The sequence below is a fragment of the Giraffa tippelskirchi genome, chromosome 4 (genome assembly GCF_054371585.1).
Source record: "Giraffa tippelskirchi isolate mGirTip1 chromosome 4, T2T-mGirTip1v1.2.pri, whole genome shotgun sequence".
In the NCBI taxonomy this organism is placed as follows: domain Eukaryota; kingdom Metazoa; phylum Chordata; class Mammalia; order Artiodactyla; family Giraffidae; genus Giraffa; species Giraffa tippelskirchi.
The window spans coordinates 189474224-189499281 of record NC_137278.1 but is presented as its reverse complement, the minus strand read 5'-3'; the positions used below and the strand labels follow the sequence as shown (position 1 = coordinate 189499281).

The following is a 25058-nucleotide window of genomic DNA, read 5'->3' as shown; positions in this document are numbered from 1 at the left end:
TGAATTATTTGATTTTCTCTGCCTCAGCGGGACCCTGGGTGACATCTCTGGGTCCAGTGGCATCAGTGGAGGAGACAGGTCTTCTGCTTGTCTTCTCCCCGTCCTTGGCCATCAACAACAGAATCGGTTATCTGCTCATATCTTTGCTAAGAAAGAGGAAGAAGAAGTCTAGGATGATAATCATAGCATCCGAGAGCCTGACTCAAGAATCTTCAGAAATCGCCCTTATTTAGCTGGAGTTTATGGAGCATCACCTTCTTGCTCCCTACAGCTGAGCTCTGCTGCTTTGGGTCTAAGGCAATGCCAAGCTCAGTGCCCTGCAAAACTATGCCTTAAATCTTACAATGCTGCATCCACTTCTTTCTACAGGAGAACACTTTGTCATCTTCAAAAGGGGAAGGGCTAACATTGTTTTAAAAACAGGAAAACATTCTGCCTCCCAAAGGAATGAATTACTTGACCCTTTTGGAGGCAAAAATGTAAAATGTCTGCTTGTAGCTAAAATCATGTCTGATACTGGATTCAGGTTTATTCAGCTCCACAGAGGCCCTTGGAGTTCCTAGGAAAACATGGTCAGGATAGGTTCAGCCATAGGTGATACCTGTGGCTGACAGGACTGACTTCCAAGGCAGGACAGGGTCATGTTTGTTCTGCTCCTCCAAAGGGTTTTCCAGGGAAATTTGGAGGGTAAATCTATGACAGAAACATCCTAGTGATTGGTGGACTGTCCTACATACTCACAAATGAAATACTGTACCTGAAATGTGCAATAAATGTAGAAACAGTTATTCATAGGGCAAATCTTGAGTGCCATGAGGATCCAGGGATTAGCCAGGCAACTATTACATAACTTTCTGAGGAGAATTCTTTTACAGAATGCATTGCACCTAAAATTAGACATGAACTCAGTCCCGGCCTAGAGTTGTAACTTCAGAATTAGATAAACATGCAAAAGAAACTCACCAGAGAAAAGGGGAAGTGTAATCAGGGGGACATAGAAATCAAGTGTCAATTTCAAATTCTTTGGGTTTAAGCCATCCAAAGATAGCTTCTTAAGAGGGAATTTTGAGACCAGAAATGGGGAATAGGTGGAGTGTTTGAATGATGCAGAAGATTACCCAGGAAGTGAAGATAGCAATTACCTCTCTGGTGCTTGTCAAGCACTTGTCAACCCATGGTCCTAGGGGGATGGGTGTGGATTCAGGTGAACCTGTGCTGCAACCATAAGTTTGTTTTCAGGGTTCCCTTGAATGTCAGAAGGTCTACTACACAGTTACTCCGTTTTGAGTACTTTTCACCAAAAGCTGTACATTGTTCCCTCTTATTTTCCCCACTACCCTAAAAAGAAAAAAATATTTGATTCACTTTATAGATTGAATGAGATCCAGAGACGTTATGCAGCTTATCCAAGTTCATATTAAACAGTTTGGTGGAGCAGGAATTTGAAATTATTTCTATTTAATCTGAAAACATCTGCTCTTGATGCTGTTTTGCCCTCAAAGGGTGATTTGGCTGATGAAGGTTACCTTTGCTGTTGTTGTTTAGTTGATAAGTCCTGTTCTACTCTTTTGCAACCCCGTGGACTGCAGTCCACCAGGCTCCTCTGTCCATGGAATTTCTCAGGAAGGAATACTGGAGTGGATTGCCATTTCCTTCTCCAGGGGATCTTCCTGACCCAGGGATTGAACCTGCATCCTCTGCATTGGCAGGTGGGTTCTTTACCACCAAGTCACATTATGGATTTGGAGTCTTACAAAGTAGGATCCCAGTTACAGTTGCCAGAAATCATAGAAGATGCCCAGTTACATGAGAATTTCAGATAAACAACAGTTTCTAAGTATGTACCATGAAACCTATGAAATATTTGGGATATACTTATACCAAAAAAAAAATCATTTGTTGTTTATCTGAAATTCAAGCTTAACTGGATGTCTTGTATCTTGATTTGCTAAATCTGGCAATCCTAAACTTAGTAGGGTCTCTAGATTGGAGAAACATTTGTACTTTCTCATTGCTTAAAGAGAATCGGGAAGTCCAGAAAGGTTGATCTGAGAGCAATTCTCCAGTTTTCCTCTGTGGCTTTGGCAGAGTTGGGATGTGTCAGTCACTGGTGACACAGGGTGAGGGTAATGCTGCCCTTGGCTGCCCTCCAGCCGTTCCCACGGCCCCAACCACACTTGGGAGAGGCACAGACTTGGCCTGTTTACCAGGGCAGGAGAGGGCTCGCAGCACAGAACTGGATTCAGTGGGCAGAGGAGCTGGCAGAACATTTCCCAAAACCGCTGAGGGCTTTATGAGGTGAGGATCAGCTGATGCCTTCCCTATGGCTTGATGGAGAGGATCACAGGGTTGGGATCTCAAGACCCTAGGTTCAAAGCATTAGTTCAGTCTCTTCACTTACATATTCACTCATTGGACAAATATATATGGCACATCTATTATGTACTGGGTACTCTTGTAGGTTCTGAGGGGACAGGAATAAATAAAGACTGAAAAAACAGCTTCATGGGGCATATTCCAGTGAGGGATTAAGACAAGATCCACTGGTGACTTCCCTGGCAGTCCAGTGGTCAAGATATCACCCTCCAGTGCAGAGGTGTGGGTTTAATCAGTGGTCAGGGAGCTAAGAATCCCTCGTGCCTCATGGCCAAAAAGCCAAAACTTAAAAAAAAAAGCAATATTGTAACAAACTCCATAAAGACTTTAAAAATGGTCCACAACAACAAAAAAATATTTAAAAAAAAGAAAAAAGACAAGATCCACTGCATGCACAGGTGATCCAAGGCCTCGACCATCTTCAGCATCCTTCTTGGTTCTAGCTCATATCAACGTGTTTCTATCAGACAAGTTGAGGATTGGCAGGAGAGAATGAAAATAGTAATTGAGGAAAAGAAAATAGGAAAAACATCTTAGAGGCAAGGACTTATTAATAGTTTAACATGGTTTTGAGAGTCATAAGAAAAAGTTGACAAATTTTACAATGTAAGATTTTAGGGATGCGACCTCAAACCCCATTACCTGCAAGATGAGACAGAGAAAGAGTAGGCATAAGCGAGCCGGCGGGCATACACTGACCCACAGCAGGTGCCAGACGCGGCCTGGGGCAGGCAGGAGGGTCTCCGATCTGGAGAACAGGAGGAGGGTCTCCCCAGGATGGCCTCAGCGCCCACACTTGCAGGGATGAGCACGGAGGTGACAGGGAGCGTGGGGAGCAGCCAGCCAGAAAGGCCGAGGCTTGGAGGCCACGGCCCACCTGCTGGAACTGCCACCAAATGAAAGTGCTAAGAGACCAGCACGGTGTCCATCTGTTCGGACACAAACAGGGCAGTCAGGCCCTCTCCCTGATGGGGGGACAAGGCCAAGGGCTCCCACTCCCTCTCCGGGAGCAATTTTTGAGGGATGTATATTGGGTTCCCCTTGTGGCTCAGCTGGTAAAGAATCCGCCTGCAATGCAGGAGACTTGGGTTCAATCCCTGGGTGTTGGGAAGATCCCCTGGAGAAGGGAAAGGCTACCCAGTCCAGTATTCTGACCTGGAGAATTTCATGGACTATGTAGTCCAGGGGGTCACAAAGAGTCGGACACAACTGAGTGACTTTCACTCATTGCCAATATTAAATGAGTTGGTGTTTTTATATTTAGAATATTACCTGAAATCTAGTAGCTATGGAAATGTTAACATGTGTAAGGCAACACTGATAGCTACCACCCCAATAGACCATGGGGTTGCAAAGAGTTGGACTTGACTGGGTGACTTTCACTTTCACTATTGTAGCAGAGAGAGAGAGAGAGAGAACATGGTTACATGAGCCTAGCATCATCAGGGAGAATTGAAGTTAAGGATACTAGCATAAATTTATAATGGATGAAATATGGAATTCTATGAAAACAGGTGGTAGGTCATGGAAGAGGTTGGTTCAAGGAAGGAGTTTAAGGTTTTGGGAGCTTTTTCAGAATCTCCCTTCCCAGATTAAGCGCTATCAACTTTTGTGATAGAAAAGGAAAAAGAAAAAAAATCTTTTAGTTTATCGTGTCGTATTAATTTGTTATCACATGTTATTATAACATGTAATAACAGTAATTTGTTATGTTCTTTTCTTTGTACTCAAAGAATGACAATGTATCTTTTTGTAGCTAAAATGTAAGTCTGGGAAAACCATATGGGATAAGTCCGTGATTTGGATAGGAGAAAATGTTGAAGATTTCAGAGAAATAAGTGGCTAAAGAATTTCTTATCTGGTAGGGGAGTTAAAGTACAAACTTACGACTTAATCATCTCCTATTGTCTTCCATGTGTGTGTGTGTGTGTGTGTGTGTGTGTGTGTATTGGGAATGTATTGAATGCTTTTGAAGTGTCAGTATACCTGGTTCAGAGTTACCCCTATCCAGACAACTACACTGTCACCTCCCATAACTAGAAGTCTTTGGATCACATGAGGATTAAATTAAATACAGACCATAAAGAACACAGGCCATAAGAATGGGTGGATAAACATTTAGAATCAGATTATTTTACAGTTAGATGGAAAAATATGTAAAGCTTACAGAACATTTTAGTGCTGCCAAGACTAGATAGTCTTTAGCACATTTCTCTCCCTTTACAGATGGTGGAACTGGTGGTCAATGAAAAGGACATAAATATTATACATTCACACAGAAAGCTGGTGGCAGACTTAACTGGAACAACAAACCTACCTAGATTTATCAGTTTTTGGCTTATAGCCCACTCTGCTGGCTGCCTCCCTTGATGCATACCTTATTTTCTTAGATGGTAACTTCTTTAAAAGATGGTAACTTCTCCCTTTTGCTGTCAATACAAAATGCCAAGCTTCTTTATCAAGATGCTTTTCTCCCCATCCCTCCGCCCCCAAAGATTATTGTAAAGGTTTAGTAAGCAATGGTCATCATACGCTGAAGAATCTTTCTTTCTCTCTCTCTCACTGTTCAAACAGCCTGAAAGAAAACCAGCAGCCACCCAAACACTAGCAGAATGAGCGACAATACTGCGTTGGCCCCTCCAACTTCAAACCAGGGTCCCACCACCCCACGCAAAGGGCCCCCCAAGTTCAAGCAGAGGCAGACTCGTCAGTTCAAAAGCAAGCCTCCTAAGAAAGGTGTGAAAGGGTAAGACCAAAATGAAAAAGAAGGTTTCCTATTTTTTTGAGAGATTAATGCTCACCATATTAAATAGACTTATAAAAATTTCCACCTCACTCTCTGTTTCCTAACACAATCTTTGCTCAATCATATTTTTTCAGTCCTGGAATCCTTTCTCTCTCAGCTCCCACATATACCGCCAAATTTAACATGGAAAATGGACCCTTTCACAGTGACCTTTGGCTTGATTTTCCAGAATCTTCTTGACTACTCTCCTTTGCTGATGTAAACTGTGCTTTAATTTGGAACACAGAATCACTGGCTGCTTCTAGAACACACAGTTTATTTTTCTGGCTTCAGATTTTCTCTCTTCGGTTCTTTGTTTTTCTCTTTTTCTCCCTGGCAAAATCTGATTTATTTTTCAAAACACACTCATGTTAATTTACTTTGGAAACCATTACTGACTCCCTTAGACAAACATTATCATTCCTTCCATGTTTGCATTTTGTACATTCAACTATTGTAACTTGTACTATTTTATAGTACATCTATTTCTTTCATCTGTTCCCTGAGACTGAGATCCCTGAGAGAAAATTTGTGTGTTTGTTTTTTCCTTAACTCTCAGAACCTAACACAATTCCAGGAACAAAGCAGATGCTTAATATGCACTTTTGGATAAACTAAACAAATGGATAAATTAATCATTTTAATGACTTTTCATATTGCTTTCTCATTCCAATTTTTAGTTTAAAAAGTAGAGCTTGACTACGTTGCCCCACTGATTTTTATTTTTATTTTTCTGGATCTCAATTGTCTTAGTTTACATTTTTACAGAGGGAAACTCTCTCTTCTGGGACACATTGTTTAAAACCTGCTTGAGTGACACTTCCTTTGCCCCTGTTCAATGCAAACAAAAGGGTTTTCTCAAATACAAAAACTGAAGCCTCTTCTTTTCCTTTGAATCAGGAAACTCTTCATATGACTCATTCCAGGATCTTTTGGTCCCGATATCAGCTAACTTCTCTTGTGTTTTTTCCATAGGTTTGGAGATGACATTCCAGGCATGGAGGGACTAGGAACAGGTAAGCAATCTGAATATTTAAGTGAGAATCTTACCCCTGGACTTTGACCATTTTTTCTGCTTCAGGCCTCAAGGAGCAGTTTAGCGTTACTGGAAATATATAACGCAACAGATTTTTTTGAAGACCTAGGAGTGTAGGGTTTTAATTTAACTTCCTAAATAAGTATGTGTGTGCCCAGAGGCAAAAACTCAGAGAAATCAGGCTAGCCCCAAAGTTCAATGAATCCTTGTGTTTTGTTATATACTCTAGAAGGTGTGGGCTTCCTTGGTGGCACAGTGGTAAAGAATCCGCCTGCTAATGCAGGAGATGGATGGGTCGTGGGTTTGATCCCTGGGTCAGGAAGATCCCCTGGGGGAGGAAATGGCAATCCACTCCAGTATTCTTGCCTGGAGAACCCCATGGACAGGGGAGACTGGCAGACTACAGTCTGTGGGGTCACAAAGGAGTCAGACACAAATGAGTGTACACACATAGACACACACACACACACACTCTCTCTCTCTCAGGCATACAATGGTGAATTGTAGACATTCACAGTAGAACGATTCTCAGAATGAGTCTAACCCAACTCCTTTATTTTTCAGGAGAGAAATCTGAAACATAGAGGAATTAAATGACAATCTGAGGCCACAGAGTGAGCTATTGGAAACAAGGGTGGAGCCTGGAGAGCCTTTCCTCTCCACCGGGCCAGCCACTGCCTCACAAGCTTCCTCTTTTTTACACATCCTCTGGCACTCAGAACAGGGCGCTAGACACTAACGTATCTGGAGTAATAAGTTTTAATTGGCTAGAATTTTTATTTGTTGGATAATGCATACAAACTACTTCACATTCTCTTTAAAAAATTAATAGACTTTAAATTTTAAAGAAATTTTAGGTTTGCAGAAAAATTAAGCAGAATTTTTAAGGGATTCCTACAGATCCCCTCTGCCACCTTCTTCCCCCGTACATCAGTCATACCCCCTTATTATTAACCTCCTGTATTAGTGTGGTACATTTGTTATATACTTCATGAACCAATATTAACACATTTTTATTAGCCAAAATAGCTTGTTCATTCTTTGTGTTGCCCAGTTCTTAGATATCCACCAGGTTCATATGGAATCACTAGCCCCTCACATCTCCTGTGCTCTATCTGTTCACTCCTTTCTCTCCATAAACTCCTGACAACCACTGATCTTTCTACTGTCTCTATTGTTCAGTCACTCAGTTGTACCTGACTCTTTGTGACCCCAGGACTGCTACATGCCAGGCTTCCCTGTCCTTCACTCTCTCCCAGAGCTTGTTCAAATTCATGTCCATTGAGTTGGTAATGCCATCCAGCCATTTCATCCTCTGTCACCCCCTTCTCCTCCTGCTGTAGAGTTTTGCCTTTTCCAGATAGTCCTACAGTTAGAATCGTAAGAGCTCTTTCAGTTAGTAATATTTATCTAAACTTCCTCCACGTCTTGACATGGTTTGAAAGCTCATTTCTTTTTTATCACTGGATATTTTATTGTATGGTTGTATCACAGTGTATTTATCCTGTTGATAGGCATCTTGATTGCTTCCAGGTTTTGGCAATTGTGAATAAAGCTACTATAAACTTTGTGCAGGTTTTGTGTGTGGACACAAGTTTTCAACTCATCCAATACACTTTTGACAAATGATGGCATTCATAGCAATCAGTTTCCTTTCTGGGCAACTCTCAGTATATTTACTTTTTTAAATTTATTTTTAATTGGAGGATAATTGCTTTACAATATTGTGTTGGTTTCTGCCATACATCCACGTGAATCAGCCATAGGCATACATATTATTTACTTTTTATTGTCCAATGCCACTCCTTGGATCTCAAATAGAATTTCTAGTCACTTTGATAAAGCTCATCTGCTATTCTAAATCAAGTGCTTCTCTATTTTGACCATGTGTGTATGGGACCAGCAAATTCACTTTGGACTCTGGAATATATCCTTAACTCTGCCAAACTATTTGGAATAGTGACAAGAGGTTTATTCTGAAGGAAATTCTGAAGTCTTTGACCTGGTTCTAGTTCAGTCTCTACAACCATGAGATTTTTTTTTTTTTCTCTAGGCATTTATCCTCTTTGGGTATCAGCCAGCGTCTTTGTAACTTGGGAACAATATTATAACTTATAACAATACATAAAGGAGCTTGAGAGCAGTCAGAGAGGCTCAAGGAATGCATCTGGTTGGTAGATAGTAGGGAAGCTGGATTTCCAGACCATGAGATCTTAAAGCACCCCAAAATACAGGTTCGATCCCTGGGTTGGGAAGATCCACTGGAAAAGGGAATGGCAACCCACTCCAGTATTCTGGCCTGGGAAATCCCACGGACAGGGGAGCCTTGAGGGCTACAGTCCATGGAGTCACAGAGAGTTTCAGACACAACTTAGCGACCAAACAACAACAACAACAATTTCTCACTTTAACCCATGGCCTAACTAGAATTCCACCTCTGTCCCCTTCTTAGTATTTTGGTGAGACTTCGCATGATCAGAGAACTACACTCCCACAGAATAGTCCCAGTCCAAAATCTTGGAGCATCTCCCCAGGAAGGATGCCAAATAAAACCAACACAGATCCTGCGGGAGCCTGTTTGGGGGGAATCAGAACCCTGAGGAGGATTAATGAAACAATTGTTCTGATCCTTCCTGGGATGAAGGGCCATTCTAGACAACTTCCCCATCATCTGGGCAACAGATGGGAGACAGGGACGAAGTGTCTCTGCCTGAAGGATGTCCTTTTGTACAGAAGAGGCTCTTCTGGGGAGGGGTGAGATTGGCTTATCAGTTCTTCTTCTCTCTCTTGCAGATATCACTGTGATCTGTCCTTGGGAGGCATTCAGCCACTTGGAGTTGCATGAGCTCGCTCAGTTTGGGATCATCTGAGTCACTGGAGGTTCTGCCACTCTCATTAACATCTGCTGTAACTTTGATTACTTCTGCCCTATTGATCTGCCAGAATTTTGACATGCAGGTGTGGGAAGTGGTTTCACAGACATTCACTTCCCTTAAGTGACTACTAAGAGTTGTCTTAGTGACAGACTCTTTCATGCAGTATAGTTTAGCTCAGAATAGTGGGTGAAATCAACTTTTGATGAGCCATTTCCAACATTACCCCTTTTTCCTATCAGCTGGTTAGAAGTCATTCATATTTCTCTAAAGTCCTTCAAATCTGTTTTTGCTAGGTACTCATTACTCTTGGTAGAAGGCTTTTAAGATATCATTTATGTCCCTCCTCTCCCCTTTTCTTTAATAAAGGAGACATTTACCTCGACTCTCATGATGAAGTTGTATTAAATGCTATAAGCAAATATCTGTGGCCTTTTCTGAGACCCAGTTAAACAAAGAAGGCACAGTTACACAGGAAGTAAGCATTGTGCATACAAAAAAGCGTGGGATTAATAGGCAAGTTCTGATTTGACTTTGTCACGACCTCTTGGGTTCTAAATTTTATTGCACCAGGTTATCCCTGAGACCTGATGCAGCTTTGAACTGTACAGTTTTGAGCTGGTGGCAAACTGGAGATGTAAACTCAAGACCCTGACAATGAGTCTTCTTTTCAGTGCCTTGGTTCCATTGATTGAAAAGCTGTTTATCCTTTAAAGTTTAGACTTAGATGCAAAAGCTAGGTTATGGAATCCGAAAAATAAAATGATGGTTTGCTTCACCCTGAAGTTGTGTCAAATGTAATGTGCACACAGCTATCTTTCCCTAGTACTTTCAAGGCAGTTGTGCAATTCAAGGGCTTTCTATCTGAACTAAATGCTTTAGGGTACTAGCAGTATTCATTTCTTCATGTCAGTTTTGTAATTTGTGGTAAAAGAATGAAGCAAATTAACTGAAAAGAGAGGCAGAATGATAGAGGGGAAAGAGTTTTGGGTTCTAATGCTATGTCATCATTTTGAGCAAAGATCTCATGCTTGGGATCTTCCAGTTTGCCTGAATTAGACAATCAAAGTTCACAGTAGCCATAAATCCTGGGATTCAGAATGGGCATGAGAGGTGCTCAGCACTGGAGGACATTTCTTCTGCTGCTGGTTCTACACTGTTGTGCACCAATAACACTGTTACCGTCTGGCCAGAAATCTGGAAGCCCGAAGGACACATCTGGATTGGAATTGGGTAAAGAGAATGGATTTCCAGAGCAAGGGAATTTAAAGCCCACATCATTTCAGTTCAGTTGCTCAGTCGTGTCCAACTCTTTGCAACCCCATGGACTGCAGCATGCCAGGGTTCCCTCCATCACCTACTCCCAGAGCCTGCTCAAACTCATGTCCATCGAGGTGGTGATGCCATCCAACCATCTCATCTTCTGTTGTCCCCTTCTCCTCCCACCTTCAATCTTTCCCAGCATCAGGGTCTTTTCCAATGAGTCAGTTCTCTGTATCAGGTGGCCAAAGTATTGGAGTTTCAGCTTCAGCGTCAGTCCTTCCAATGAATATTCAGGACTGATTTCCTTTAGGATGGACTGGTTGAATCTCCTTGCAGTCCAAGGGACTCTCAAGAGTCTTCTCCAACACCACAGTTCAAAAGCATCAATTCTTCAGTGCTCAACTTTCTTTATGGTCCAACTCTCACATCCATACACAACCACTGGAAAAACCAAAGCTTTGACTAGACAGACCTTCGTTGGCAAAGTAATGTCTCTGCTTTTTAATATGATGTCTAGGTTGGTCATAGCTTATCTTCCAAGGGGCAAGTGTCTTTTAATTACATGGCTGCAGTCACCATCTGCAGTGATTTTGGAGCCCCCCAAAATAAAGTCTGTCACTGTTTCCATTGTTTCCTCACCTATTTGCCATGAAGTGATTGGACCAGATGCCATGATTTTCCTTTCTTGAATGTTGAGTTTTAAGCCAGCTTTTTCACTCTCCTCTTTCCCTTTCATCAAGAGGCTTTTTAGTTCCTCTTCACTTTCTGCCATAACGGCGGTGTCATCTGCATATCTGAGGGTAATGATTTTTCTTCCTGCAATTTTGATTCCAGCTGTGCTTCATCCAGTCTGGCATTTTGCATGATGTACTCTACATATAAGTTAAATAAGCAGGGTGACAATATTCAGCCTTGATGTACTCCTTTCCCAATTTGTAACCAGTCCATTGTTTCATGTCTGGTTCTAACTGTTGCTTCTTGACTTGCATACAGATTTCTCAGGAGGCAGGTAAGGTGATCTGGTATTTCCACGTCTTTGAGAATTTTCCACAGTTTGTTGTGATCCACAAAATCAAAGGCTTTAGCAAGTCAAAGATGTTTCTCTGGGATTCTTTTTCATCCAGTGGATGTTGGTTGGTAATTTGTTCTCTGGTCTCTCTGCCTTTTCTAAATCCAGCTTGAACATCTGGAAGTTCTCAGTTCAAGTACTATTGAAGTCTAGCTTGCCCAACTAGAATTCCATTTTGTCCCCTCTTTATGTTGTTGAGACCAACCTCATACTGCTTACCTCATGACAGGCCAATAAATCAAGAGATGAGTCATTTGGGAAAGAATGGTGACTTTGTTTGGAAAGCCAGCAGACCTAGAAGATGGTGGACTAGAGTCCTGAAGAACTGTGTTGCCTAGGTTTGGATGCTACTTTGTTTTATAGAACAAAGTAGGGGAGGTGTTAGGAGGTAAAATTTAAAAAGGTGATAATTTTTTTTAAGTATTTTCTGATTTTGACCATACTCCGAAAGGGACTGTTAATTTCTTCTTTCCTGCAGCCATTTACAAGTGGGCCTGGTCAGGAGGTTTCCAATGAGCTTAAACAAAGGTATTTTAGCCCAACATTGAGGCATGGGAGCCAGGGTTCCCAGAGATGGGCAGTCATGTATACTTTGCATGTGTGCATGCTCTGGTGTGTCCGATTCTTTGCGACCCCATGGACTACAGCCCACCAGGCTCCTCTGTCCATGGAATTTTCTAGGCAAGAATACTGGAGTGGGTTGCCACTTCTTTCCCCAGGGGATCTACCTCACCCAAGGATTGAACCTGGGTCTCCTGCATGTTCTGCTTTGGCAGGTGGATTCTTTACCACTGAGCCACCTGGGAAGCCCCATGTGTACTTCAAGTTATAGGTAACATCCCTTTAGTGATTAACTTATAGCAAAAGCACTAGAATACAAAGGTTAAAGTAAAAGAAGCAGATCCAATATGGGGTCACATTTGTTCTTCCCTAGTACACTTAGTGAAAGAAAGTGAAGTTGCTCAGTCGTTTCCAACTCTTTGCGACCCCATGGACTGTAAATTACCAGGCTCCTCTGTCCATGGGATTTTCCAGGCAAGGGTACTGGAGTGGATTGCCATTTCCTTCTCCAGGAGATCTTCCCAACCCAGGGATCGAACCCAGGTCTCCCACATTGCAGGCAGACGTTTTACCATCTGAGCCACCAGGGAAGCCATAGTACACTTAGTGGAAAATAAAAAAGTATAGAAGTAAAAGTAGGGTCTAAATTTAAAAGTGAAACTATGACGTGCAAGGTGAGTAGTGGTAAGGATGCCTTACCACCCTCAGGAACTCCTCTCTCCACTCGTGTGCCTGTTTTCGAGGAGCTGCTTTGCTTGGCAGCCAGAACCTTCAGTCTGCATTTGCTCTTCCTGGTGGAAGGGTGTGCCTTTCACTTAGGGATGCCAGTGCTCTTCTCCAGCTGGAAGCCTGTCCACATTCAGCTTACTTTGAAAATGTTTTCTAAACGTGAAGCAATAACTTTGACACAACAGAATTCACCCAAAGGAACACAGCCAATGGCCAAGATGGAGAAGGATCTAGAAACCACCCTACATGAAGAACTGTCGAAGAATGAGTAATAGTTAGGCTGAAAGAGAAAATGATCATTGCCAGCAAATTTTTTACAAAATTGCAATGAACAGGATGGTGCAAACATTTCCTATAGAATTCTAGTAATTAATAGTAAGTTAGAATAGATATAATTCATTTAGTATTTCCAGTTTTATTGAGATATAATTGACATACAGCACTATATAAATTTCAGGTGTACTGCATAATGATTTGACTTAAGTATGTCATGAAACAGTTATCAGAATAAGTTTAGTGAACATCCATCATCTTCTATAGATACAAAATTAAAGAAATAGGAAAAAATGTTTTTCATATGACAGAACTTTTAGAATTTACTCTCAACGGTTTTTACATATAACATATAGCAGTATTAATTATATTTGTCATCTTTCTGGGGCCTATTAAACAATTTTTGGACTTCCTTGTTGGCTCAATGGGTAAAGAATTCACCTGCAATGCAGGAGATGCAGGGGACATGGGTTCTATCCCCAGGTCGGGAAGCTCCCCTTGGCGATTGGCAACCCGCTCCAGTATTCTTTCCTGGAGAATCCCATGGACAGAGGCTCCTGGCAGACTGCAGTCCATGGGGTCACAAAGAGTCAGAAATGACCTAAGCGACTGGGCACACATGCATGCATGTTACGCCAATAGTACTAATTTACCTTATAACTGTTAGTTTGTATCGTTTGACTGTCTTCATCTAACTCCCTCTCCTCCCAGCACCCTACCCCTTGGTAACCACAAATCCGTTCCCTTTTTCAATGAATTCGTTTGCTTGTTTGTTTGATTTTGAAGTATATTTTACCTACAACACTACGTTAGTTCCTGTTACAAAACATGGTGTGGAATAGACATAAAGCTGTTTCAAACTATAAAGTTTCATTCTTTATATTCCTAAATTCTAAATCTACCTTTTCTAGTATTTTAAAAAGAAACAAGAAAATCCTAATTGCACAAACAGCACATATGAAAGAGATAAAGCTAAATTATTGTCCCTATCAAAATCTCAGGAGCAGAGATGCCATATTAAGACAGAGTGAGGAAATTTTTAACAAAGGGACTATTTGCAGAGGTTTGGGAAGTGTTAAGGAGAATCTACAAAAGGTAGTAGAGTAACTTGGGGCTACATGACCAACCTAGACCTGGAGGAACCCTAAGGTCAGCTCTAATCATAAGAAAGCACCACCACCCACCACCCACCTGGTGAGCGGGAGGTGGTCTTCAGTAGTGAGATACTGCCAAGCCACCTTGATCACATGGGCAGTCAGGAGGGCTGGGGTGAGGCTAATCAATACCCCAACGTTGTTCTCCTGTGCTCTACTCTTGCGCTGATGCCTCCCATTGGATAAATCTAACTTTGAAGCAAAGGAGCTTATCAATGTGACAGTAGGGTCCACTTTCAACACCAAAGATCAGGTGAAGAGGAGTGGAAAGTGGGTGTGAAGGGGCGAATTGGAAATATACTGCATAGTAATAGTATGGAAGAACAGACACTTTGTCAGCCAGTGATGTTTTCTCAGAAGTGAGAAATAGCATGGATACGTTTGAAACCTCCAAATGTGATTCTAAAGGTAAACCTCGGAAGTGGAGGAAGAACAGTGTCAAATATGAAGAACACAACAGATGAAAGAGAACAATTGCAGAAAATCTCATCAAATTTTAGGGTTTGGAGGATTTTTAAAAAAAATCTTTTATGTTTTGTTGATAAATAAGAGCTGTTGAGAATCTCTTCTTAAAATGCACAAAATTTGAGCCCCACTCCAGGTTTTCTGAATAAGAATCTCTAAGGAAGGTATCTTAGAATCTGTATTTTTAATGAGTCCCCAGTAATTCTTCTTTAAAACACCTTTATTTTATTTTGTATTTTTCACCATGGAGGATCTTAATTCCCCCATCAGTGATCAAACCCATGCCTCCTGCAGTGGGAGTGCAGAGTCTTAAACACTGAACCACCAGAGAAGTCCCTCCCCATTGATTCTTATATTTGTACCAGTTTGCACCTTGATGTGGTCCAAGCCTACATTTTAAACATTAGGAATTAGCTAATGCTGAACATGTTGCCACCCAGTGACTGATTTAAGTGGTTCTCTGTGTTAGTCACTCAGTCGTGTCTGACGTTCTGCGACCCCATGGACTGTATGTAGTCTTCCAGGCTGTACGGTGCATAGAATTCTCCAAGAATACTGGAGTGGGGAGCCATTCCCTTTTCCAGAGGATCTTCCCAACCCAGGGAATCAAACCTGTGTCTCCCACATTGCAGGCAGATTCTTTACTGTCTGAGCCACCAGGGAAGCCCTTATTTGCCCCTAGTAACATACGTAATGTGTGAGAATAGGGCCTAGTAGCATGAGTTCTGACTCAGGCTTGTGTTGACTAATAGAATAGACAGTGCTTCCCTCCTCCACACCCAACCCAGTTAAGTGCTTCTCCAGTTACAGAAAATATCAGAGAGTTTAGAATCTAAGTGCTGGACAAATTCCAAGAAGCTAGAGCCAAACAGGCACCATTATTCCTGGGCTGACCTCTTGCCGTGGCCCTGCGTGGCCACTCTCCCTCTGTAGCCTCTGTCACTCCCTGTCCTTGTCTGCCTCCTCTGACAGGAGTAGGTGGACCAGGGATGTAAAGAGCTTTCTCTGGACAGGTGGTGGCAGTGAACCTCACTTATCCTCCACCTCTTTCCTGTTTGTTTGTATCCTTGGGTAGAATTTGGGGGTGATGGGGGTGGTGAGGTAGGCACCAACCCCCATTCCAGACTTCCGAGCACCACAGTTAGAGCAGAAAATAATAAATAGGGAGAAAAAATGCTCCTCTGGTATGCACGCCTGAGGCAAATAGACACAGCTACTACTAAACAATTGCTATGGTGCTGTTGACCTTGATTGTGAAAAAAAATCAAGAAGCACTGTAAACTGAGGAAAGGAGAGCATTTTCTCAACAGCTAGAGATGTGAAGGGAAAAGATACACAGACAAAAGTAATCACTAAGCCTAACATTCGGTGCAAGAGGGAAAATGATCACACAAGACTGAACAACATCAAAACCAATATTATGAGAACTAAGCCAATGTGACACTGAATTATTTAAAAGAGAGAAACAGAGGAGGTCTTATGTTTTATAGACGACTAGGGGGGAAGGGTTACACAGGTCACAAAAATAGCACGTTTGTATAAACTCGCTTGTGCTTTTTGCAACTGGAAATGAGCTGCCTGATTTCTAACATCACTATGGCAGAGTCAGACTGCGGAAAACTCACATTTACAAGTGAGAATCATGGGGAAGATTCTCCACATCAGTCACACCATCTCCTTGGGGCAAAACAGCCAGGAGGCCTGGGCTCTGCCTGGCTGTGCTGCCCAGAGCCTACTAAGTAATCAGGAATTCACTTGTCTTCTTTGGGCTCAGTGTGTAAGAATTAAAGCAAGGATATTGCATTCAGTAACCGCCAAGTATAAGATGCTAAAAACCAAGTAATAAATCTGGACGTATTTCAAACATGAACAAACCGTTTCTCTTTATGACCAGAAGTCCTAAGGCACTGAGCCTATTTTCCAGCTTTTTGCATTGAATGGTTAACTTCTTTCACATTTCTCCAGGGTCCCCTAAACTAAATCATATGTAGTGCTGCCACCTGCCGTCATGAATGAGCACTTCATGAACACGTGAAGACCTTATCTAACAGACTTTTGAATCCACGGGGCTGATTCTGAATTTGTTCCTTTCTATTGACCAGTTTGAACTGTTATGCTACTTGGCTATTCATATTTGAAGTGCAGTGAAGTGAAGTCGCTCAGTTGTGTCCGACCCTTTGCGACCCCATGGACTGTAGCCTACCAGGCTCCTCCGTCCATGGGATTTTCCAGGCAAGAATACTGGAGTGGGTTGCCATGTCCTTCTCCAGGAGATCTTCCCAACCCAGGGATTGAACCTGGGTCTCCCGCATTGTAGGCAGACACTTTACCATCTCCGCCAGCAGGGAAGTCCTATTCATATTCATCATGTACATATTTGTCTACCCACAACATAAACATTGAAAGAGTACACAAGTGAACACAAATTCAACGAAAGTCTTATTTCCACTCAGTGTCCTCTGTCTATATCCAGTGTGACTGTTATCTTTAAGGAAAGGGGAATTTATGACTGAGTAATATTCCATTGTGTATATGTACCACATCTTCTTTACCCATTTTTCTGTCGATGGATATTTAGGTTCCTTCCACGTTTTGGCTATTGTCCTGCAACAAACATTGGGGTGCATGTACCTTTTTGAATGATAGTTTTCTCTGGATGTATGCCCAGGAGCGGCATTATAGGAATCATCTGTTAACTCTATTTTCACTTTTTAAAGGAACCTCCATACTGTTCTCCATAGTGGCTGTACCAGTTCACATGCCCACCAACCGTGTAGGAGGTTTCCTTTTTCTCCACTTCCCCTCAGTATTTATTAACATTATTTGTAGACTTTCTCATGATGGCCATTCTGACCAGTGTGAGGTGATATTTCATTGTAGTTTTTCTTGCCTGGAAAATTCCACGGATGGAGGAGCCTGGTGGGCCACAGTCCATGGGGCTACAAAGAGTTGGACACGACTGAGCGACTTCACAAAAATTAGCGATTTGGGCATCTTTTCCTGTGCCTGTTGGCCATCTGTATGTCTTCTTTGGAGTAATGTCTATTAGATCTTCTCATTTTTTTATTATTACTCAGCAATAAAAAAGAATGAAATAATGCAATTTGCAGCAACATGGGGACCTACAGATTATCATACTAAGCCAGACAAAGACAAATATCATATGATCTTGCTTATATGTGGACCCTAAAAAAAGATACAAATGAACTTATTTACAAAACAGAAAGACACTTGCAGACATAGAAAACAAATTTATGGTTATCAAAGGAGAAAGAGGAAGGGGAGAGATAAATTAGGTGGTTGAGATTAACAGATACTACTACTGTATATAAAATAGATAATCAACAAAGAGTGTATAGCACATAAATATATATATATAGATAGATAGATTGAGATATATATATACATATATATTCTTTTTGAATCTTTACCCATATGAGTTATTATAAAGCACTGACTATATATAATATATTAATATTTCATTATGTATTATATTTATATTATATACATCATATATACATTGTATATTAATATATATCAAAAATTTTACCCTTAGTATTAGAAAATATTGACTATTATCATATATTAGTATGTCAATTAACTATATATTAATACATATCAATTTTTACTTTTATAAGTTATTATAAAATATTGACTATACAATAATTAATTAACATATATTAAGATATTATATTGGGCTTCCCAGGTGGCACTAATGGTAAAGAACCCACCTGCCAATGCAGGAGACGTAAGAGATGTGGATTCAGTCCCTGGATCAGGAATATCCCCTGGAGGAGGGCATAGCAATCCACTCCAGTATTCTTGCCTGGAGAATCTCATGCACAGAGGAGCCTGGCAGGCTACAGTCCTTAGAGTTGCACAGAGTAGGACATGACTGAAGTGACTTAGCACCCACACACAATATATTATATTAATCCTATTATATTAATATATGATATATACACATACAGAGAAGGCAATGGCATCCCACTCCAGTACTCTTGCCTGGAAAATCCCATGGACGGAGGAGCCTGGTAGGCTTCAGACCATGGGCTCGTGAAGAGTCAGACACGACTGAGTGACTTCACTTTCACTTTTCACTTAAATGTATTGGAGAAGGAAATGGCAACCCACTCCAGTGTTCTTGCCTGGAGAATCCCAGGGACGGAGGAGCCCGGTGGGCTGCCATCTCTGGGGTCGCACAGAGTCAGACATGACTGAAGCGACTTAGCAGCAGCAGCATATACAAATATATATATTATATTAATATATATTCAACAACTAATATATTACTATATATTCAGTATTTTGTAATAACTTATAAGGGTAAAAGAGTCAAAAAGGAATATATATATATGAATCAATGTGTTACACATTTGAAACTAATGTCATACTGTAAATCAACTGTACTTTGATAAATAAGTAAATAAATAACAATAGAATAGGAAAAAAAGAGAAAGAGAATTTGGACACAGACACAGACATACAGAAAGAAGATGGCCATGTGACAATAAAGGCAGAGATAGGAGTTGTGCTGTGACAGCCAAGAAACATCTGTACTATCAGAAGCTGGGTGAAGTAGGGAAAGATGCTTCCTCAGAGACTTGAGGCTGATACAGAAGTGAAGGTGTAATAGGTTTGGCAGATAAAGCACCTGTCAAGCATTTCAGAAATAGCTGGGTGGCTTGGGGAAATGGGCAGCAGACTCAACTTCCTTCAGTGATGGTGAGGTGCAAACCAGAGAATTTGGTTTTGTGATGGTTTCTTGGCCATGCTGCATGGCTCGCAGGATCTTAATTCCCTGACCAAGGACTGAGTCTGCTCCCTCAGCAGTGAAAGTGCTGAGTCCTAACCACTGGACCACCAGGGAATTCTCTATGATTATTATTTTGAGACCACGTTTACACTCAAGCTGTTACAACTTGTGTGTGTGTTTGTGTGTGAGTATGGTGCTCAATTGAGTCTGACTCTTTGTGACCCCATGGACTGTAGACAGCCAGGCCCCTCTGTCCATGGGATTCTCCAGGCAAGGATACTGGAGTGGGTTGCCATTTCCTTCTCTAGGGGATCTTTCCAATCCAGGGATTGAACCTGTGTCTTCAGGATTGGCAGGTGGATTCTTTACCCTGGAACCACCTGGAAAGCACAACAATGCAATTCACAAACTGTTGGAGAGCATTTATTTATCATAAATTCTTGAAAGTTGGGAGAAGTAGGCCTGGTCTGTGGGTGGTGTTGATGGCTACAATGAATTTCCCTCAAAATATTTCTCTTAGTTCTTTATGGTGTGTAGTTCCTACCGGCAAGACTAAGAGAGCTATAAAGCAAAATAAAGGCAGAATCTTCATAGAACTGGACTTAGACTGCCATCTTGTGGATGTTTAGATTTACAATCTAGTGCTGACAAAAACAAATACTAAACAAATGTACACATTCATTTTTAAGGTATGTGAAAACTATTGGAAGAGATTTGATTATTCACTGAAGGCCCTCATGTTGCAGAAGAAAAGCTTGAGGCCCAGAGGATGAAATGACCTCGTGACATTTTCATTTGGCCAATCTGACGGGTAATTTTGATACATCAGTTATGCACTCCCAGCTCTGTAATGAAGACTCAGTAAGTTCCAAGTTGGACAGATACGAGATTTGGGGTGAGATTAAAGAACTGGACATGGAACAACAGACTGGTTCCAAATAGGAAAAGGAGTACGTCAAGGCTGTATATTGTCACCCTGCTTATTTAACTTATATGCAGAGTACATCATGAGAAACTGGGCTGGATGAAGCACAGGCTGGAATCAAGATTGTCGGGAGAAATGTCAATAACCTCATATATGCAGATGACACCACCCCTATGGCACAAAGTGAAGAGGAACTAAAAAGCCTCTTGATGAAAGTTAAAGAGGAGAGTGAAAAAGTTGGCTTCAAGCTCAACATTCAAAAACTAAGATCATGGCATCCGGTCCCATCACTTAATGGGAAATGGATGGAGAAACAGTGGAAACAGTATCAGACTTTATTTTTTGGGGCTCCAAAATCACTTCAGAGGGTGATTGCAGCCATAAAATTAAAAGACGCTTACTCCTTGGAAGGAAACTTATGACCCACCTAGACAGCATATTAAAAAGCAGAGACTACTTTGCCAACAAAGGTCTGTCTAGTCAAGGGTATGATTTTTCCAGTAGTCATGTGTGGATGTGAGAGTTGGACCATAAAGAAGGCTGAGTGCTGAAGAATTGATGCTTTTAAACTGTGGTGTTGGAGAAGACTCTTGAGAGTCCCTTGGACTGCAAGGAGATCCAACCAGTCCATCCTAAAGGAAATCGGTCCTGGGTGTCTGTTGGAAGGTTCAATTGGGTGTTCAACTGGGTATTCAATTGGAATTGAAGCTGAAACTCCAATACTTTGGTCACCTGATGAGAAGAGCTGACTCATTTGAAAAGACCCTGATGCTGGGAAAGATTGAGGGTAAGAGAAGGGGACGACAGAGGATGAGATGGTTGGATGGAATCACCGACTCAATGGACATGAATTTGGATAGGCTCCGGAAGTTGGTGATGGACAGCAAGGCCTGGCGTGCTCCAATTCATGGGGTCACAAAGAGTCGGACACGACTGAGCGACTGAACAGAACTGAAAGATAGGATGAGGTTCTAGAATGGGAATGAGGCTGAGGGATGGTTCTTAATATATTATTTTATCACAATCTTAGGGTTATAAAACCAGCATAAAAACATGCTTTGTAAAGCTAAAGAGCTTATTCTAGCAGCAAAGTACTCATACGTTTTCAGTTCTCCGCTTCTTAGAGGCGACTCTTTCTATGCTTACGCTTCTATTTTTTTATCTTCCTGTAGTTACCACAACTTTAAGTAATAGGCTATCTTTATTTAATCGCCGTTTAGAGACTCCTTGCTATAAAAGATGAAATATTATCTTATACCATTGACTACTTGCCCCATCTATTCTTATTCCCTAAATTCAGTCCCTCCCAGAGCCTCTGTCTTACTGGACCACTCTGGACTCATTGTCTTCCAACCTCATAGCATTACTGTGTCATCCCAGACACCCTCGTGTTTTAGATCACACTTGTGTTTTCCTTTCTAGAAATGTTTATGATTATCTTTTATCCTTGGTGATCTAAAAATGACAAAGATTTCTCACACATCTCTCTCAGCTATCAGGGAATCTCTGTTGAAAAGTTCTGTCTTTCCATGTTTGAGGATTCTTTTTTAAAAAATTGACTTTGATAATATCCTCTCGACAATTTTCTCTGTCCTCTTTTTCTCTGGAATTCTAAATCAAAAGATGGGTTCTCTTTTTTCTCTTGTATTATATTTCTTTCTCTTTATCATTTTCCTTCCATTTTTTGACATTTCTCTTTTTTATTTTTCTACTATTTATTGGGTTTGTTGACAATCCTATTTTTAACCTCTTTATTGTCCTTTGCTTGCTCCTTTTTCTTTGCATGGATTCATGGATATAAAGTCTTTTTGAATATCTTGAATTCTCATTTTTTCCTTGTGATTTTGTTTTTGCTTTTCTTTTTTTCTTTTTTTGGTGCTCTTATGTCTGGCTATCTTTGGTTATCTTCATATTTAAGAATGAGAGATGGCATCTGGTACAGGCATCTCCTCTGCTAAATTGATTTCCAATTGCTTTCCTGATAGGCTGCTCCATGGAGTAGAAATTCTGAGATGGAGTCGTTTACACAGATGTGAGCTTGTGGAATGGCAGACTTATCTGTAAAATGAGATGATGTGGGGATGGCTGTCAGGTGGGGTTCCTTCAAAAGTGAGAGTGAGAAAACTTTACTGTGGGTGCCAGCTAGAAGCCTCAGCTCCCCGGATGAAGGAGGTGTAGAGAGGAGAAATAAACTGTCATACCTCTTCTCTGTTTATATGTTCAATAAATCCATCTTTTTCTAGGACTCAGACCAATCTTTCCTCCTGAGTCCAGAGCCCCACTGAGATTCTAGTTGGCAGATCATGACACCCCCATCCCCATATTGGCCCCCTTATGGAACATTCCAGGCTTTGACTTCCTTTAGTGTGGTCCATCAATATACTCCCATCTGTTTTCTGTCTTCCAGGAGTTTATTGAAAGCTTTCATCCATTGGTTATTTTCATCCCTTATCCCTGCTGTTTGCTGGATTGTGTGTGTGTGTGTGTGTGTGTGTGTGTGTGTGTGTGTGTGTTTTGAAACTATCTCAGTGTGTTCTGGGAGGTACAGCATACAAATGCACTTACCCAGTCCAGCAACTTGAACAATTTGTTAGAATCCTTTTGATGTTAAATTGTTGTATTTTATTAAAGCTAGTGTGGCTTTCTGATTCTCAATAAAATATTCTGCCTCTCATTTGTGTTTTTAGGATGCTGGTTTCATGATATGGAAGTTGTTTCAATCTACTTTTTAGAGTAGGAATTCACAAAGGAATTTGGAGGCAGTTTCTGTCTCTTCCAGACTGAGGACCTTCATGTACTCTGGAACAAGATGTGCACTTTCGCACATAGGAAACATAGCATATTATTCCTGCCTTCTGGGAGTGTAGATGATAGCAGGGACACAATTATTCAAGGAAAAGAGAAATCAATAAAAGACATTATTACATCATGAAATACTAAATTGTATAAAACAGGCTGATTGCCCTTTGAGCTCTTTTAGCAGGGTGAGAACCATGAGGCCTGGAGATTGCATGGATGACTCCTTAGGGGAGCTAGAACCTGAGCTGACTGAAGAAGGGACCGCAGTCAGAGAGAAGATAGGTGGGTGAGAATGATCAAGGTACATTCAGAGGTCCATTGAGGCCCATGAGGACTAGATGAAGGCCAGCCTTTTATTGTCTGATGAATGAGACAAAAGCTAATCAAATGTGTGGAATCATGTCCTCAATTAGTAAACATTAATTGAGCATCTTCTATGTGCAAAGTACTATTGTCAGGCACTGGATGAATAAAACAGGAAAAAGGATGTGAGAAAGAAATCTTTGTCCCTCATTGAAAGTGAAGGTGAAAGTGTTAGTCATTAGTCATTCAGTCATGTCCAACTCTTTGAGACCCCATAGTATGTAGCCTGCCAGGCTCCTCTGTCCATGGGATTCTCCAGGCAAGAATACTGGACTAGGTTGCCATTCTCTTCTCCAGGGGATCTTCCCGACACAGGGATCGAACCCAGGTCTCCTGCATTGCAGGCTGACTCTTTACAATCTGAGCCACTTTTAAATGGCTTTCACCTTCAAATTGTCACGATTAGATTACATAAATAAACACAGCTGATGGAAATATGAAAATATACATAAAGATGACTCCCATTTTAGGTCACTCAGTTTCCTCACTTGTAAAATCAGGTGATAGAATCTCTAAGTTTCCTTTTAAAGATTATTCAATAAGTTGTTGGCCTATTTCATTTTTAATCCAGAAGCTTTCAATATGCTGGAAATGAATGGCAAGGACAGGCAGAATTGAATTAATCAATATTCACTAGTTTTTCAGTGATAAATATTAATGGTAGCAATAGGATTAATCTTTTAACTACTGTAATTGGTTTTATTACATTGTAGTAGGGTACTTCCCTGGTGGCTCAGATGGTAAAGAATCTGCCTACGGTGTGGAGATCTGGGTTCAATTCCTGGGTTGGGAAGATCTTCTGGAGAAGGGAATGGCTACCCACTCCAATATTCTTGCCTGGAGAATTCCATGGACAGAGGAGCCTGATGAGCTACAGTCCATGTGATCACAAAGAGTTGGACGTGACCAAGTGACTAACACAGTAGGGTAATAAAGCACTTCTTATAAGAGTCTTATTGTGAAAATATAGAAGGACTACACTTTGGGGCAGGGCTAAACTTATTATTCTTAGTCAATAAAATAGGTGCAAAGGCCACTGGGGAAATGAGAAAGGGAGAGAAATTGTACCCAGAAGTTTAGGAACATTCTCAATGTGAAAATGAGCTTAACTAGAGGCTTGAATATCTCATTTCAGAAAAATGGAGTAATAAATTTCTAAGTCTATTCTTTTTCATTTTTCAGCAAGGTAGGTTCATTCTTAGTGTGTGTAGGAAGGAAATTGTTTAAAGACTGTAGAGAAAATTCAGGAAACACACCTTGGCTTCTAACTTTTATCCCACTCTTTCAAATCCTTCGATCTAAATACATTTACATTCCCTAGTTCCACAGTGTGCTCACCAGAGACTATATTCCAGAATTGTATAACTTTAACATTTGCAATTTATTAATTAGTATTGTTTCCAGTTGCAATTAATAGGACATTTGTTTATTTTTTAACCTTCACTTTTTTAAATCATGAAAAAGTAGAGTGAACATATGTAGATTCTAGTGACAGTTCAGTTGCTCAAAGATGTCCTGGACTGGATTTTCATGTCTTTTCTTTCATGACTTCAAGATGGCTGTTTCAGTACCAGCCATCACATCCATGTTTAAGATAGGATGAAGAAAATATGGAAAAGATCCAAAAATAG

General features: G+C 41.0%; 1 protein-coding gene across 1 annotated transcript in view; it reads left to right on the top strand.

Annotated features, from left to right (window-relative positions):
• The window catches only part of PDE6H (phosphodiesterase 6H), a 134823-nt gene extending 124975 nt beyond the window's left edge, over nt 1-9848 (top strand). Inside the window, exons 6-8 of the mRNA XM_081589179.1 lie at nt 4951-5122; nt 6137-6177; nt 8991-9848. Coding sequence (XP_081445305.1) covers nt 4989-5122; nt 6137-6177; nt 8991-9067 — 252 coding nt within the window. The 5' untranslated portion in view covers nt 4951-4988 and the 3' untranslated portion in view covers nt 9068-9848. The remainder of the gene's footprint in view (nt 1-4950; nt 5123-6136; nt 6178-8990) is intronic.
• Nucleotides 9849-25058: the final 15210 nt, after the last annotated feature.